Source organism: Oryzias melastigma, linkage group LG12 (assembly GCF_002922805.2).
Source record: "Oryzias melastigma strain HK-1 linkage group LG12, ASM292280v2, whole genome shotgun sequence".
NCBI lineage: Eukaryota > Metazoa > Chordata > Actinopteri > Beloniformes > Adrianichthyidae > Oryzias > Oryzias melastigma.
In genome coordinates this window covers 1,167,733-1,185,907 of record NC_050523.1, presented here as the reverse complement: position 1 = coordinate 1,185,907, position 18,175 = coordinate 1,167,733, and the positions used below count along the sequence as shown (strand labels likewise).

Below are 18,175 nucleotides of genomic sequence, written 5' to 3'. Positions count from 1 at the left end.
ACACGCCCCCTCAGGGCTCGCAGCATCCAATCAGCTTCACTGATTCCCACAGGTAGTTCCTGACACAACCCTGTATTTATCCGGGCTGGGGACGGGCACAGGGACACCCCCACCGGGACCCCTGCAGGGTACACAGTTCAGCCGCTCATCGGACCCTCGATAACACGATCATTCCAGCAGATTCTGAAGGAGAAACGGCGTAAATCAAAGGGTTAACCCTTCATCAAGGGAGATGGTGATACCTAATGGCGCCCTCTTTGTATCCCGTAACTCAATATGGATCAACACGGATCAGCGGATTCTAATGGGAAAAGTGGATTCTAGTATCTGTTCAAATCTGCTAGAATTCTGCTAATTGTGTGAAGAGTTTTACGACTGTAAACGCTGCAGGTAAAGGTCTGCTGTTAGAGGGAGAAACCTCTGTGAGGAAACAAGTCCAGACCAACAAGTCCAGACCAACAAGTCCAGACCAACCCGTCCAACCCAACCGGTTCATACTTGGTTTCTTGTTGTTCTAGGGTCTCATTTATGTTACATCTATGTATACTGTCCACATCTGGCCTCCAGTTCACCCCTTTATTTTCTGAACAGTACTTATAAGGAACTCTGCGGCTGACTCTGAATTAAAAGCTGCACTCGACTACAATGGACCGGTCTGGAGATCTTTATTCTTCTGGGTTGAGATCGTAACAGCGTCCAATCAAACACTGCAGAGGATCCAGAGTCTTTAATGGATTCAGACACTTTGAAACCAACAGAACGACTCCAGAAACCTTCATCAATAAATAAAGGAGAGAAATGTCTGAACGAGCCGGCTCCATCGGGACCCGCTGGAGGTCCTCAGGATGGTCTGGAGTTTCCTTCCATCCCGTCAGAACCCGAACGCGTCCTTCAGTCCAGCTTTGAACGTCCGGTTGAGCTGCCAGATTGAGTCCTTCAGAACCCAGAGGTCCGGACCGGAGCTGCAGACACGACTCCCAGGATTCCTGAAATGTTCCGGTTACCGGAGCCAAACTGTCAAACCAAAACGGAGAAGAATCCGTCTCAAAACCACAGAGAGGTCCACAGATCCGGTTCTGGTCAGCCTAACCGGGTTCTGAAGTGTACTCGGGTACGGTACAGATGGCTTGATCAGGGCCGTGCGACCGTCCGGGATTTGAACCGTGGTTTGGTTCTTCCTGACAGAACGGGGTTTGGGAATCGAGCTTGTGCTCTCGTGGCTCCACTTGGTCCTTCAAGCCCCTCCCCCTCCTTCATAGAGCCAGTTTCCCGCCCTCACAGCAGGTTGACCTTCGCCACCACCTGCTTGCAGCCCGTCTGGGAAAACTCGTGTCCGCCGACGGCGGGGAAGTACTCGATCTCCTCCGCCAGCCGCTCGATGTTGGCGCGGTCCGGGTAGAATCCCTCGCGGGTCATCTCCTCCAGGAAGCACTCCATCACGTGACTCTTCTCCAGCAGGCCCAGAGGCACCAGCTCAGCCTCTGCCCACATTGGGTGGAGCTTCTCCAGGGCGCCGCGCAGGACGGGAGCCAGCTCCTTGGCCAGGCCGGCAGCGGCGCTCCTGGAGGAGTTGTGCAGCATGTGCTTGGTGACGTGCGCCTGGCCCAGGTTGCTCAGGAACAGGTAGATGGCGTTCATGTACTCGTTGGCCTGCCGGGTGGTCACCAGCGTCCACAGCGCGTCCAGCATCTCCGCCGGCATGTGCTCGGCCTCGTCGAAGACGAAGAGCGGGATCTTCTCCTCCTCCTCGGCGCGGTCCACCGTGTCCGAGATGCGGCCGGACAGGTTGTGGGCGCAGTGGGGGGCGTCAGCCTCCAGGGGGCAGTGGTGGAGGACGTAGTACTGCAGCACCAGCGCGTCCCCCACCACCGAGCGGAAGTGCCCCGCCAGCAGCCGGCCCAGGTGGCTCTTGCCCACGCCGGTGGGGCCGTTCACCGAAAGCACCAGCGGCTTGTTGTGCACGTAGGTGGACAGGTAGTCCTTCAGGTGGGACAGCAAGCCCTCCACCGCCCCCTGCTGGCCGTACACCTCCCTCCTCAGCGTCTTCTCCAGCCCCTCCAGGTCGTACCGGAGCACGTGGTCGTCCAGGTTCTCGATGGCGTTGTAGACCTGCGGAGGAGAAGACGGCGCTTCAGGTTTCCGTTTCTCAAACTGCAGTTTCATCCGTCAGAAACAATTTTTACATTTTTCTTCTTGGGTTCGTTTGTTTTCATTTCTAAACAGCAGATTGAAAATACAATTTTTGTTTTCTTTTTCAAAAAAGATCAGAAGATGATCGTCAACATGACAGTTTTTCTCTTTCCAGAACTGGATTCTACAGAATAAAATGTTCCATAAAGAAACTTTCCTCTTTTCATCAGAACTTTAGTTCTGGTTCGGTTCTGACAGCCAGAATTAAAGTTCTGATCCTCACCTGAATATCTAACACTCGCTGCGTCCTCCTGCATGAACTCCTTCTGGATTCTACAGAGGACATTTGGGCCTTTCCATTGGTACCACATGTGAGGGGCGGGGCTTCTGGGAGTTGTAGTTTTTGTTGGATTTGAACAGATTTTCTGTGGATTCAGGAGGAGATTGGTGGAAAACCTGATCCGACACATCAGAGCAGAACAGTTGCTGCTCTGAACTCCTGAAGCCGTGATGCGTTCAAGGACCTGCACACACGCCGTTAAAAGCCCTGGGGGGTCACTGGGGGGTCAGTGTGGACTCAGAAGCTGAAGTGAGTCCAGCAGAACTGGTTCCTGCAGACCCTCCTCTGCGGGGAAACGTGCTGCGACAGGTTTCTGCAGGCCGGGACAGAACGGCGCAGGTGAGGACGGCGTGCTGACGCCCCCTCAAGGGGCTGTGGAGTCAGTCTAGGACGTACTAGGAAGACGGGTCATAAATTCATATTTAGGGACCGTCAACAAATTAAGTGAATTTTAATGGGAATTTTTGCATTTTTCTTCAATAGATTTTAAGTTTCAGGAGCTAATCACATCAAGTCACTTAAGAATAATAAAATTGACTAAATACTATCAGGGTCAACGGTTTAGATTCACTTTTGAGACTTCTTCTATTTTTAGGCATTTTTTTAGTGAATTCTTCACATTTTTTTTCAAAAGTTTTATATTATTGATCTTAATAAACCCAAATCCCTCCAGAATAAAACACTGATTAAGAACTATTGGGGACAACAGTTTACATCAACTTTAACCCTTTTTCTATTTTTAATTAAGTACGTGTAAATTCAAAAATAAGTGTAAATTAAATGTAAATTATTTTAATTTGGTGTAAATTAGTTTAATTTAGTGAAATTTGTTTAATTTATTGTAGATTAGTTCAGTTCAGTGTAAATTACTATAATTTAGTGTAAATTAGTTTAATTTTGTTAAATTTAGCATAAATTAGTTTAACTTGGTGTAAATTATTTTAATTTGGTGTAAATAATTTTAATTTTGTTAAATTTAGTGTAAAAAAGTTTAATTTAGCTAAATTTATGTAATTTATTGTAGATTAGTTTAATTTTGTGTAAGTTGGTTTAATTTAGTTTAAATTATTTTAATTTGGTATAAATTAGTTAAATTTGTTAAATTTAGTTTAAATTTGTGTAAATTTGCACTTTAATTTATAAAATGTATAATTTACACAATAACGTAGAAATAATTGAAGAAAACAACCCAAAATGTTCACTAATAAATGAACTAAAATTAGAAGAAGCCTCCAAAGTGAATCTAAACTGTTCCTGATTGTTGTCAGAGAGATTTGGTGTGATTGGGTTTAATAACTGTAAAGCTTTTGAAGAAAAACTCAAGATTTACTCTAAAAAATCTCTAAAATTAGAAAAAGCCTCATAAATGAATCTAAAGTGGCGTCCTCAGCGGTTTTATTATTCTAGAGTGATTTTGGTTCTAAAGATCCATCCATCCATCTTCCTGACCGCTTCTTCCCTTTCGGGGTCGCGGGGGTGCTGGAGCCTATCCCGGCTACTGATGGGCGAAGGCGGGGTACACCCTGGACAGGTCGCCAGTCTGTCTCAGGGCCTCAATCACACACATTCACTCTCACATTCACACCTAGGGGCAATTTAGAGTAATCAATTAACCTATGAAGCATGTTTTTGGACGGTGGGAGGAAGCCGGAGTCCCCGGTGAAAACTTTCCTCTCCATGAACGTCTCATCTCCAGGGTGAAGGTCGTTCTTTCCTCTGGACCTCAGATGAAGCTCCCTTTGTGGTTCACCTGCTGCTGTGGTGGAGCGTCTCTCCCCGTGACTCACCTGCAGGAAGACGATGGCGAAGAGCAGGTAGAGGCAGTAGGTGGCGCGGCTGCGCTCCCCCTTTGGCGCGGCTCTGCGCGGGCCCCCGGTGGGGAACAGGACCTTCCTCCTCCTCTTCTTCTTCTTCTTCTGGGGGTTGGAGGGCGGAGGGAAGGCGGCGTGGGCGTTCGGGGTCAGGCCGTCGAAGGTGAAGATTTTGGGGCTGCTGCGCTCCGGCGCCCCGAACGGCGGACCTGCCGCCGGGCTCAGGCCCAGCTCCAGCCGCCGCTTCTTCAGCGTCTGGTACTTCTGCTTGATGCGCATGACGGCGAGCAGAGACGCAGAGAAGCTCGGCGCCGACGGGCGCTCCTGGCTCCGCCCATCTTCGCTCTTCACCTCCTCGTCCTGCTCTCCGTCCAAGTCTCCATCCGTCTGAGAGCAGCTGCTGCTGGAGCTGCTGCTGCTGCGATCGATCATCTGTGGAGGAGGAGGAGGAAGATGATGAGGAAGAGGAGATGGAGGAGGATGATGAGGAAGAGGAGGAGGAAGAGGAGGAGGATGATGAGGAAGAGGAGATGGAGGAGGAGGAGGAAGATGATGAGGAAGAGGAGGAGGAAGATGATGAGGAAGAGGAGGAGGAGGAAGAAGATGATGACGAAGAGGAGATGGAGGAGGAGGAGGAAGATGATGAGGAAGAGGAGGAGGAGGAGGAAGATGATGAGGAAGAGGAGATGGAGGAGGAGGAAGATGATGAGGAAGAGGAGATGGAGGAGGAGGAAGATGATGAGGAAGAGGAGATGGAGGAGGAGGAGGAAGCGTTTAGATCCCAGCAGCCTCAGAGGCGTTCAGGTCATATCAGAGGAGGAAGAGGAGGAAGGAGGCAGATTCTAATGACAAAATCAGGATTTTTGATTCTGATAAAAAAGGAGATCAAACACAAATAAACAAAATTTTCATTTTCTGTTTAAAATTTCCCAAAAGTTTTTCTTCTAAACTAAAATTAGTGAAGACAAGAAGTTCAAACATATTTAAAAAATCCAAACTTTATGATTTGTTTTGTATTATTTTCTGCTCTCGCTGTAAAACTATGGAATTCCGTAAGTGACAAAATAGAATAAATTCACGTTTTACAATACATAAATTAAAAATATCCGTTTTTAGTGGTCTACTGAACAAGTTCATGAAACATTTCTTCATGTCTATGTACTACTAAACAACATATCTGTGTTCTGTGAAACGACAGGAGCTAACGACGCTAGCAACTGTTGCTAAGGACTTTTCTGGCGACCAGATAAAACAACAAACGAAGAGTTTTAAGCATAAATACAAAGACATGAACAAATGTTCAATAAACGTGTTCATAGACATAAACAACGGACCAAAGACATAGACGGTGGACACTGAAACATGTTTTTGGCACAAATGGAGCCCCATAGAGCATTGGCTGCATGTATTGAGAAAATGACGAGCAAATAGTCATTTTCTAAAAAAATAAAAATAAAACTAAAAAAATGAAAAGTAAGGAACTTAGTATTGTGGTTTAGGAAACCCTAAAGTTTCCTGCTTCCAGCCCGGTCAATGTCACGCCCCCAAAAGTTAATCAGGTCACACATCAAAGACTCTTTTCTGTGAAAAATGACTTAAACGTAAAAAAAAAATAAAAAAATAACCTTCAAGTGCTAATGATTGATTTAATATTTACTTCTTTGGTAAAAGGTTGTGGGAGAAGCCTCACAATCTGATTGTTATGAACAGACATAATCATCATTTAAAGTCAAACAGAACTTTTTAATATCAATTCTTGACTTCAGGAACTAAAACATGTCAGAAAATATTTGTAGTTTTTTTTCTAGTTAAAACAACAACTGTTCCTTTTTGTTACACTTCATATTGTTGGTTCACTTAAAAAAATAATTTGATTTATTAAACGATTAAACCAGAAAATCACTTTAAGTTTCGACGTGTCATTATTCAGGTTCCATTTCTTTTGTGAGAAACTGAATTTGATCTTTTTCAGACATTTTTAGCTCAAATATAGAATAAAAATATTTTATCTTTCAGTTTTAATGAAAGATTTTCTGCGTTTCCTAAAAGAAAGATTGACTTTAATGCAGTGAATTCTCTGGTTTTAGGGACTGAAGATTTGAATGGTTTTTAGTGGGAAATGTTTTGATGAAAACATGTAAACTCTAGTTTTCTGGAAGTATTGAAAGGATGACGTAAGTGATGGAAGTGAAATCTGCATTGAAGAGAAAGTTTACTCATAAATGCGATAAAGGAAGAAAGGATTGGGATACGCCCAGAACAAAAGAGCTTTGTGTGGTGAGGAAACCTCCTTCTGCTTTTGTCTACAATCCTGTTCGGCAAAAACTTTCAGTGGTTTGAAACTGAAATCAACACTAATGAGGAAAAAAAAGAAACTTCAGCTTCAGTCGTAACAACTAAAAGTGTCGTCTGCTGATGAGCTTCACATTTTAACCTCTGTGGAGCAAAAGGACTTTTAAAGTGAAGCAAATTAAATAAAATAAGGTTATAACTTAAACCTGAGGTTTAGATGTTCCTACAGTCAATTTTGATTTTGTTTTTTGCTTTTCTTGTCATGAAAAACTAGTGTCCATTTTTGATAGGAGAAAGTTCAGCTTCAGGACTTTTCAAATCTTATTTTTGTTATTTTGACTAAAAATAAAGTAAATTTCTGTTTTTGTTCAACAAAGCTCTTTAGAAACCCCCAAAATTCTGGTTAAAAAGTTATTTAAATTAGAAAATCGGGAAGAACTTCCGGGTTGAAGCTCATGAAAAAACAGCAGCTGGATGCAATTCATCAACTCACCACTAGGAGTTCGTCAGTCTCAAATCGGCTAAACAGAAATGGAGAAAGTTACAAAATCTATCACAAATGTAGCAGAGATGAATTTTTATGGACCACCCCTTTTTATCTAGTATTTACCCTCAAATGGGGGCGTGGCCTCTTGATTGACAGATGATTGTCAAACATTCGGCTCCACAAAAGTCTTTCTGGCCATAAATCCACGTTCCTGCCTTTTCTGTCACTGTTGGTAAAGGTCAGGGTGTGATGACGCCGTCTGTGTTTTTAGAGAGTGACGACGAGGAGTTTATAAAAAGATCCACAACAACACCTGCGTGTCATGTGACCTCACTCCCTTTGCAGTCATTGGACGGCTAAAGAAGTAAAACCACAGAGAGAAACGTTTTCTCTGAACGTAACAGGAATGTTTCTATGAACTCACCAGAGAAGAAGAGAGAATACCCAGAAAAGCTCTAAATAAACACAGAATGGCACCTCCATGTGGAAGTGTAAGGAATTACAGGATTAAATTATAACCTGGACATTTAGTGATTTGAATGATCTGCATTTTGGGGATTTCTGGCTGGTTTTGACTGAACTGTAAATTTTCTCTGCCCTGTTACTCAACTACGATTAGCTCAACATGAGACTTCCACCTCTGATGTGTCGTTTGCACATGTGGAGCTCTTTAGAGAACTCAGGGCGTCGACAGAACGCTGCTGCGTCGGATTTCACAAAAGCAGAATGTCTGAGCTGCAGATTCCTCTCCTGATTTACGTGCAGCGTCACTGCAGTCCGCTCGCTTTCCCACAATATTCAAATGAGGCTCAGAACTCGACTCTGGAAGAGCGGGAAGTGCAAATCCAGGAGCCTTTATGGTCCCACAGGGAACACAAACCGCTCTGTTGCCGTTTTTGCATTTATTCTAATGCCGAAGCTGCATGCAGATCCCACACAGACGCCAAACTGCTGGATTTGAATCTTTCCTCGGCTCAGAAGAAACGGAGCGGATGGAGACGGAACCGGAGCAGCGACACTTCTGGAAAAGTTATCAAACTCCAACAGTTTGACTTCAGCAGGAAAGAGGTGGAGAGCAGAGAAAAGGGTTTTTCTCCGTCTCTCCTTCTGTTTACACATGAGACCTGGCTGCATACCAGACATTTCAAAGCCTCCTTCACATGTGAATGAGATCTCTGCAGTTTGTCTAAAGTTTGAGCTGCAAAAACATGTGAAACTGGCAGATCGGTCTCTGAAAAGTCGGTCATTCTGTCAGGTTTTAGTGCGGAGCAAAGTAAAGAATCTGTGAGGATTAAAGAGATGACAAAAGCTGTCCCACCTTTGAGTCTGGATCAGATCTGAAGAAGCCTGCTGTTAGTGGAGTCCATAGCTTTGGCAGAGGAAGCCGTCCGTCTGCCTCCAAACCCTGATCTCTGCCGCCCTCTGACTCCTCCTCTTTCTTCCTCTTTCATTCTTTCTTCTCTCAGGTTTCGGCTGGCCTGACAAATGACGCGGCGCCACGATCATGCCAGACAAAATGTCACGTTTCAGTTCTCCTTTACGTTGTGTTTTTGTGGGACTCCACATCAGGTCGTGTCTGACATATCTGGGGATTTTTCTGTCAGCTGTTCAGTCATTTAAGCTGCACAGGAAACTACTCTAGAAAAGATCAAAGTGAAGAGAAACATCCTGAAACTATTTTCAGAAATGTGCTGATAGACGAGAATATTGATGACAATCTTACATCTTAGAGGAAAAAGTGAGACGTAAAGTTTCATTATTAGTGATGTCAGAAGTTCACATCAAAGACCTCCTTCTGACTGAGACGAGTTTTCTCTAGAATCGATCAATTATTTACTGTTTGGTGAGTGAAGAGAGTCAAAGAAAACATCAAAACATTTCTTTAACACGTGGGTTTTGGTTTCATTAGTGTAATTTTAAAATATATTTTTGAGGTTTACAGAAAATGTGTTTACTCGTTCATTTTTTAAAGGTTTCTCCTGCTATGATGTCATCATTTTTTGGTGGAGTTCAGCCAGATGGGCCTCATGTGGTGTAAAGGTGGGCAGAAAACGTGGAACCTCAAATGGGTTTGTCCACAGTTTCCATGGTGACCCCACCGGTGTTCGCCCACATCGGCTTATGTAAGAACTCAGTGGGTTAGCTAGCTATGCTAACCGGCGTCCCAGGGGAAGGGGTAGCATGCTAACGAGCTTCGCTGTTTCAAGCTAGAGAGGCTGGCTGTCCATTGGGTGGATGGTTAGCCTAGCCAATCCACTCAATGCTCACTTAAGCCAATGTGGGCAGACAAACCCATTTGGGGCCACATTTAAACCATATGGGCCACATCTGGCCTTGTTGGCTGGGGGGGGGGTCGTTCACTGCGTCCAGACATCATTTTGAGTTTGTGATCATTTCAGTGAGTTTGTGAATTTCGTCTCAAAAGCAGAGAAAAAAGAATAGTGACAATAATCTGGAGTTGGCGGCGGAACATAATCTCAGGGACATTTTGTAAACATTGAAAGTTCCTCATTTCAAATACTCGTATCACGTTTCCATTCATTGTTTGTTAGTACCTCACTTCAATTAGGCTCCGCCCCTTCCACTCACTGTTTGACTTCCTGTCCTAACAGAGTTTAAAGGACCCCAAACTAGAATGACAGTGGTCGTTTATCGTAGATGATCTGTGGTTTGTGGTGCTTTAAAGTTTTCTCATTCTGAAAGTTCTACTGTGTGTTTGTGTTACTGATTCTGTTATGATATAGACAAAAAAGTCATTTTGTTTACATGAATAAAACATAAAATCCAGGAGAAAACCTCCTTCCCGCTTGGTTAGAAGACACCTATCTGGTGCAGCTTGGACGCACCTTCAGGGTCATGGGGCGTTTCTTCAGACACCCTCACCTGGGTGACCCTACGGGGGTCGGTCAGGCCCCTCTCCTGATCCAGAACCATCTAGAGGATTTTCAGCCCCTCACTGATGTTTCTAGCACCGTTCTTTCCAGCAATCCTCTGATGCGGAGGATCCTGAACGCTCATCTGTCCTGAGAACTCTGCAGCCGACTCTATCCAGCCGTCCTTCCACCCGTTTGAGACATTTGTCCTTCTTCTCTATTCGATCTCCAGACACACTCTCGGCTTCCTTCTGCTTGTTGCTTCTATAGCAGCAGCCACTTCCTCATCAAACCGCCGCCATTCAAACTCTATAAGATCAGTTCTGTACCCAACACACGCTCTACCTTTACAACCCGTCTCACTATTGGTTTTTACCAACATGAAGGCAGATAAGTTAAAATAACACACGGTGTCACATGACATCACCCTGCAAACGAGCATCTCCCCCATCATCTGAAATACAGCTGAGCAGCTCATATTATTATCACTTTGTTTCTTCAGCTGAGCCACAGCGAGCCGATAAAACAACCACATGTGGTTCTGCACTAAACAAACCGGATTTTCACAAAACGTCGTCTCTGATCATCGAGTGGGGGGCCGTACCACCACCAAAGACGAACGCCACTAACAATAAACACCAAGTCGGGTTCTACCGCCAGCTTCTGTCTTCCAGAGAACGGGAACCCTGAAGGTAGAAATCTCTTCTCGTCTTCTGCTGGCGGCTGAAGCCACAAACCAACATGTGGTTTAGTGAAGCAGCAGCAGAACCAAACAACAGAACAGCACTCCAGCCTGAACAGAACAGAACCTCGACTCCAAACTGACCCGCGTCAAGACGAACATGAAAGCAGAACTTTGAGACCGCGGACGCCGTCTCTGCTCCGGCGAGGTTCCTGTAGGTTTTAGTTTGTTTTCATCACAGTTAGAACTTTATAGACACCTTAAAACCCCTCCCATCATCTTCTGATCTATTTTAAAGTTATTTCCAGAGGTATTTTCATCATATTACTTCAGTTTTTAGACAAAATAAAAAAAAAACGTGCTGTTATCTAAGACATAGTCTCTGCAGAGCGGCAGGAGTTGTGGGCGGGACTGTTCTCACTCTCTCCCACTAGCTTACAGCCCAAATATCCTTTCTATCCAGTCGTACGGTTCTGATCCAGACTCCAGCTCAGACCAGGAAAACAAAGACGTTCATGGATCTATTTGTCTGCATCAGGACGGGGCGGAGCATTAAGCTTGTGGCCCCGCCCATCACAATCGTTTTCAAACAGCATTTATTGTTCTGGTCCTGATTCAAAACGATTTAAATGAATACGGATGTCATTAATGTTCTTTATCGACGTCCTCCATAATAAAAATGACAGAAACGTTAAAAACACTTTTTTCGTGGAGGCGGATCTTTAACATGTTGGTGTAAATCTGTAAAACGGACTTCTGGAGGAGATTCTGTACACAGTTTACTGCAGTGGAGTAAACATCTGCTCTGATGACCACAGACAGTGGTTAGTCATGACAGGCTCCGCCTCCCTCTTCCTGCCGTTTATTCAAAACCTGCTCTGGTTTCACGCGCGATCACCTCCATCGCTCCGTCCTCTGGAGGAAACAGACCTCCATTCAGAGCTGCAGGCACGGGGTGACCTAAATGTCAGAGAGATCGATGTTTATCAGTGTGGCAAACATCCTGTTGAGCCGACACAAACCGGTTAGGCAGCAAACTGAAACAAAAAAACACTTCCTAATTTCTTTATCAATGCAGTTTCCCGCTAGAGAGAGTCAGACTTTCAGACCTCACTTTCCTCTCATCTCTGGTCCAAAAATGGTCTGTCACTTTTCAGCCTTATGGACCCAAGTTCTTTATGAACACGGAGAGGGGGCAGAGCGGCCTGCCAGACGCTAACCAGACCACCGGAGGGTCCTGGTTCACCCAAACCCTCGTGGTCAGGAACAGCCGGACTCCAACCTGCAGTCAGTCGGAGGCCGACCGCCTGAAACGTTCTACAGCTACAGCCGGACTGAATAACAGGTTTACAGACGTTTGAATGGTCTGTCTCGGTTTGAGACTTTCACAAAACAAAGTTTACTAAATAAACCTTAAAGATGAACTAAAAATAATAACATTTAAATGCATCTGCCTTCATTATTTCACAGGCTCCATGATCAAACCTGAATATCTCCAATTCTCTGCAGACGACTGAATGAACTGGTTTCTACAGAGGACCTTCATGCCAAACGTGAAGGGGCGGGGCTTCGGGGATTTTTGGTTGATTTAAAATATTTGGATTGGACAAAAGTTCCTGTTTCTCCCATAAAACTAGTACAATTGAAGTTAATTTTATTAAGTATACCTTAGTATAAGTAGAGCAAGTAAAGTATGCTACAGACCAAGTACTTCTAGTGTTGGAAGTATACTAAATGGATACTTTTTCAGACTAAATTGGAACAATTTATATTAAAAATATTTATATAGTAAATTTAAAAAGTGAACTTCAAGCATACAGCAGGTTTGGGGATAATTCTGAGTTAAACTAGTATTTTGGCAACGTGCATTTTTGGCTAATTTGTCATCTACTGAGGTTTTTTGAGTTAATTTGAAGTTAAGCTAATATTTTATGCACATATTAGCTTTTTTTAAAAAGTTAATCCGGCTTCTACTGAGTTTTTTTGGGCTAATTCTGGGTTAAGATAGTATTTTGGCGACGTGCATTTTTGGCTAATTTGGCATCTACTGAGGTTTTTTGAGTTAATTTGAAGTTAAGCTAATATTTTGGCAATGTGTTTGCTTTTTTATTTTGGGTTAAGCTACAAAGTTACAGATTCAGATCCAAGGAAAAGTTACACTATGTTCAAGATTTAGTTAAAGGGTTAAACAACCTTGAAATGAAGCAGTTGTTTATATACATTTATGAAAACAGCTAAAAATGTCTTTGCTTTTCCTTAAACCTCGCTACGTTCTGGAAAAGTCTCTGAGTTTCTGCACCTCCTGGAACAGTTTGAGTCTGACGTTTTGGTTGAGGGTCGACCGCCTTCACCTCCCAAACTGAGCTGCTCCTCCCACCTCCTCCTCCTCCTGCTGACCTTCACCTAGACTGCAGCACTGAAACTTCCTGAAAGCCTCTCTGGCTCTGGTCCCTGGACTTTCCCTTTCTCTGATTAACTGCACTGTGGAGACAAAACAAACACCAGGAAATCAGATCTTTGCTGCTCTACCTTCTTCCTGAAATGCTGCTCTTTAGTGAAAACGTTCCAGCGTTTGAGAGTAAACGTGACAGGAGATCTGAAGAGTTTTAATCAAAGTCGTCCCGTCGCTTTCATCCTGCAGGAAATGTTTAACTTTGAACCAAACTTGGATAAAAGTCCAACAGGATGGAGTTAATAAATAACTTTTATTTACATTCCCTGCTGTCCTGAAGAACAAATCACTGATGGAGGACGCTCCCGTTTCCTCCTGCAGGTGAGGAAGCTCCGCAGCATCTTCTGATGTTCACCAACATGTTGTGCAAACGCACGTCCTCAGTTTGCTCGGAGATTTCCCGCTCTACTTCCTCTTGCGGCCCCGGCCCCGGCGGCCCCGGCCGGAGGAGGGGCCCGCGTCCGCCGAGCCCACGCCGCCGTCCGCGGGGCCGGCTGGGATGTCGATGTGTCCGTCCTGGATCTCGGAGCGAGCCTCGGAGGACAGCTGCTCGATCTTCTGCTGCGTCTCCAGGTAAAACATGACGTCTCGGAGCTGCTCCTGCAGCTCTGCGATGACCGTGTCTTTACGCTCGCCTGAAAACAGAACCGCAACGTCACAAAACACACAAACACACACGTCTACTGACAGCACAGAGGTTTAAGGGGAATGTGGTCGGAATGCTTCTGGGAATTTACGGATTTGTTCACATTTTTACAGATAAATTCTGAAATAACTTTTTTTTAATTCAACATTTTACCATGTAAATATATAGACAAAAAAAATAAAAATACAGAAACATATGACTAAAAAAAATAAAATCTTGGAAAATTTTGAACAAACTATTGAACCTGTAATTAGAATCGCTAAAAATAATAAAAGAGAAATAGGAAGTAATTTAAAGTTTAGAAATAGCTCATATATATTATTCCTGTAAAAAAATCAAAAAAGAACTTCACCCCTGAAGAACCAAAGAACTAATTTTCTTCTAGGCTTTAACGTTAGTTTGACTTTATTTGTGTCTTTATTTTGCATGTTTTTGGGTGGCAGCAAACACCAGCTAAAAACAAACAAACAAACAAATAAATAAAATTAAGAATTAGCAATAAAATAAACAAAAAAAACCCTCACTTTCATCACTCAGAGAAGCCACGCCCACTATATCATCATCACTTTTTGCTACAATGCATGAAAATAGCTGAAATAAATATTGATCACTCACAGAGGCCACACCCACTTTCTTATCACTCACAGAGGGCACACCCACTTTTTTATGACACACAGAGGGCACACCCACTTTCTTATCACTCACAGAAGCCACACCCACTTTATCACACACAGAAGCCACACCCACTTTTTATGACACACAGAAGCCACACCCACTTTATCACACACAGAAGCCACACCCACTTTTTTATGACACACAGAAGCCACACCCACTTTATCACACACAGAAGCCACACCCACTTTTTTATGACACACAGAAGCCACACCCACTTTATCACACACAGAAGCCACACCCACTTTTTTATCACACACAGAAGCCACACCCACTTTATCACACACAGAAGCCACACCCACTTTTTTATGACACACAGAAGCCACACCCACTTTCTTATCACTCACAGAAGCCACACCCACTTTCTTATCACTCACAGAAGCCACACCCACTTTCTTATCACTCACAGAAGCCACACCCACTTTCTTATCACTCACAGAAGCCACACCCACTTTCTTATCACTCACAGAAGCCACACCCACTTTCTTATCACTCACAGAAGCCACACCCACTTTCTTATCACTCACAGAAGCCACACCCACTTTCTTATCACTCACAGAAGCCACACCCACTTTCTTATCACTCACAGAAGCCACACCCACTTTCTTATCACTCACAGAAGCCACACCCACTTTCTTATCACTCACAGAAGCCACACCCACTTTCTTATCACTCACAGAAGCCACACCCACTTTCTTATCACTCACAGAAGCCACACCCACTTTCTTATCACTCACAGAAGCCACACCCACTTTCTTATCACTCACAGAAGCCACACCCACTTTCTTATCACTCACAGAGGCCACACCCACTCTACTGTCTCAAGAAAAAGCCACTAAAACTGTAATTTCACATCAAGAGAAAAAACACTTGAGGACAATTTTTTAAATTTAGAAACAGAAAAAATATATATATATTTTTTTTTTATTACATCAGAACTTTTGTTGTATTGATTTAATTCTAGTTCTTTTTATCTCCGTGGTGGTTTCCATCCCAGCAGGAGGTCACAGGACCATGACCTTTATCAAAACAGGCGAATAGTGGGACAAACACTCCTCGGTTGTTGGAGCATGCCCAGTAAAGCTGGCCTAGAGGTGAAAGGTCAACTGAAGACGAGTCCACATTCCTCTTCATGAGAGCGTCTTAGTTTGACTAAAACTTCTGCGAGATGACCAAATTAAATTTACTCAGAAGTTAAACTCAGTGACCTTTACTTTAGAGAGCAGCTTCTAAATGTGGTCCTTATGATTCTATTCTATACAGAATCTAAACTCAGTGTAAAACATTTAGACTGATGTGTCCTCGAGGTCTCATGAATCCAAAAGTTTAAAGGAAAACCTTCATGAACGATCAAAGTAAAAAGGAACGGCCCGTCAGAGTTTCTCTTTAGAAAAAACTTTCTATTTGTGATAAAGTAGAAATGAACTAAAATGTCAACTGCTTTAAAACTGGGAGAAAAGTGACGGGGTGTCATTACTTTCTACTCGTCTTTGGTTGGCCTGAATGTGGCGGTTCATAGAAGGTCATCAGAGATCATGTTTGAAGCTTTAACTCCTTTTTAACTCAAAAACTCACTTTTAGAACGATTAAACACCCAAACTCCACCGGTCTGTTCCAGTAAATATCTGAATTCATTCTGTGATGACTTTGAGATGATTATCAGACATGGTGTTAAACACTGACGCCCGCTGAACATTTCTCTGTTTTCAGGCTCGGCTGAACTTTTCGGAAGGTGCTGATAAAAGCTGTGAAAAGTGGTGGGGTGGGTTCAGCATGACGGGGTGACGTGGTTCCTTCCTGTGCCGAAGAGCTATAGGCAACGCTGCGGACCAGGAGGAAATGTTTGTCAGCACAAAAATGAGAGGAAACAGATCCAGCCGGCTAACCGGAGCGCGTCGTGTGACGGAAAACAAAAGTCTTCGGAAAAAGAAGTGAATGAGAGCCCAAGGAGAGATCTAGAAAAACTATTATTCATTCATGGATGCATTATAATATCCGTCTGAAAGACCCAACCTGAAGAAAATTGTGTTTTTAACAAGTTCTTGAGGCGTTTTTCACATGATGGAAGACATTAAGAAAGAAATTAAGATTAAAATTTCAGGAATTAATATTTTTTTGTTGAAATTGTAAAAAATTAGGATTAGATGAAACACTGTTGTTTGAAAAAGTTCATTTTTGAAATGTTAAAATGGGGTGGGGCCAAACTCCTGGCTCCGCCCCATTCTGGTGCAGACAAATAGATCCATGAACGTCTTTGTTTTCCTGGTCTGAGCTGGAATCTGGATCAGATGTTGCTGCCATTTTTGTTGCACTGGTAAAGTTAAGCTGGGGGTGTGGGGGGGCTGAGTGTAAAACAGATGGATGATGGGAAATGAGGGCAGACTCACTCCACACCAACAATTCAGAGGTGAATTTGTGAATAATTCCTGCCGCTCTGCAGAAACTATGTCCGAGAAAACTGCACATTTTTAAGGTTCTAGCTAGAACAGCCTCAACATAATGAAAAGACGCCGGGGAACACTTTGGAAATGGATCAGAACATGATCGGATCATTACCAGCATTGGATAATTTAACTTTCCTCTAGATTTGATTTAGTTTTGCACATTTTCTTCAAAAGTTTCCTATTTGAGACCAAACTCACAGATGAAACTCAAAGGAAAACAGTTTGAATCGATTTCTCTTGTTAGGGGAGAAAAGCCGCTCAAACCGGTTCTGGTTCTGAATAAACGAGTAAACTAAATTTCTTTCACATTCAGTTTCACTTTTCAGCCCACAACTGATAACTGCCAGCCCGGAGGCGTCAGAAATGATTCACGGAGAACCGTTTGATGGCGTAAACACGCCGTCAAAGCTCTGGCTGCATCTGCAGAGACGCGCTGTGAGGCGGTTCGGTCCAAAGGTTTCTGCAGGATTCCTTCAGTGGTTCAGACTCCAAACAGACTCTCCATAGAAGCAGAATCACAGCCTGAAGGTGTCAGAAGACTCTGCAAACTTCATCTAATTTGCTTATGATTTGCAAACTCCGGCGTGAAAAGAGGAAGTCCTTCTATGACGCAACACGCCGCCGTCGACCCGTTCTGCAGAGCGGACTTTTGCACCTTCTGCCTGCGAACGCTCTTCCTGCTCCCACCTGAATTCTGGCAGCAGGAGAAAATGCAGACAAACCCGAAGCCTGAACCATGATGCTAAAAGAGGATCAAACGTGGCCTCCAGCCGTGTCAGAGAAATGACTTCACGCTCCAAAGACCGTTCTGCAGAGTGAAGCCGTTCAGACGTGGACTTCATGACCCGTCTCTTTAGTTTGAATCGGAGCGGTTCTGGTGTTGGTTCATGCGTCTGAACACGGGAGGAGTGTGTTTGAATAAACACCGTCTATATTCAGTCTGGATGAGCGCTTGATTGTGATTGGCTGCAGGGTGTCCATTCAAGTGATTAATGAAACTACTGACTGTACGTGAGAACTGGACTGTGTGTGATGTCATCAACAGAAAATGGTTAATTCCGGCTCCAACCAAATGAAATCGATTCAGTCGACTTTTCTTTTTTATGTTGGAGCCAGACGACATCAGTCAGCAGGGATTGATCCGAGATGATCCCAGTCATCTTTTCTATGGCAACCAATCAGGAGTGAGCTTGTTGGAAGGCCACGCCCCTACCACATGTTGGCCAGCAGCTTCGTTTGCTTCTACATCATCCATTCCTGTCTGATCATAGAGATCTCGTGAAGCATCATTTCTGACGTATTTGAGGCCAAACTTTAAATTATTTTTCCCTTTAAGGTTTCAGATG

The 18,175-nt window shown here is 43.8% G+C and overlaps 2 protein-coding genes across 4 annotated transcripts in view; both read right to left on the bottom strand.

Moving 5' to 3' along the window:
- Positions 1-648: 648 nt before the first annotated feature.
- Positions 649-13,088, bottom strand: tor4aa (torsin family 4, member Aa). 3 transcript variants are annotated; one of them, XM_036214492.1, is made up of 3 exons: positions 13,019-13,088; positions 4,258-4,713; positions 649-2,109 (listed from the first exon to the last, which is right to left on the bottom strand). In XM_036214492.1, the coding sequence occupies exons 2-3, from the start codon at positions 4,711-4,713 to the stop codon at positions 1,276-1,278; spliced, it is 1,290 nt and encodes a 429-aa protein (XP_036070385.1). In that variant the 5' UTR covers positions 13,019-13,088; the 3' UTR covers positions 649-1,275. The 3 variants fall into 3 exon arrangements, with proteins under 3 accessions (XP_036070385.1, XP_024154635.1, XP_024154636.1); XM_024298867.2 differs by having other exon boundaries at positions 8,379-13,033; XM_024298868.2 differs by having other exon boundaries at positions 12,915-13,033.
- Positions 13,089-13,205: 117 nt separating this feature from the next.
- The window catches only part of LOC112162896 (BRCA1 associated protein), a 17,318-nt gene continuing 12,348 nt past the window's right edge, over positions 13,206-18,175 (bottom strand). Inside the window, exon 13 of the mRNA XM_024298864.2 lies at positions 13,206-13,702. Coding sequence (XP_024154632.1) covers positions 13,473-13,702 — 230 coding nt within the window. The 3' untranslated portion in view covers positions 13,206-13,472. The remainder of the gene's footprint in view (positions 13,703-18,175) is intronic.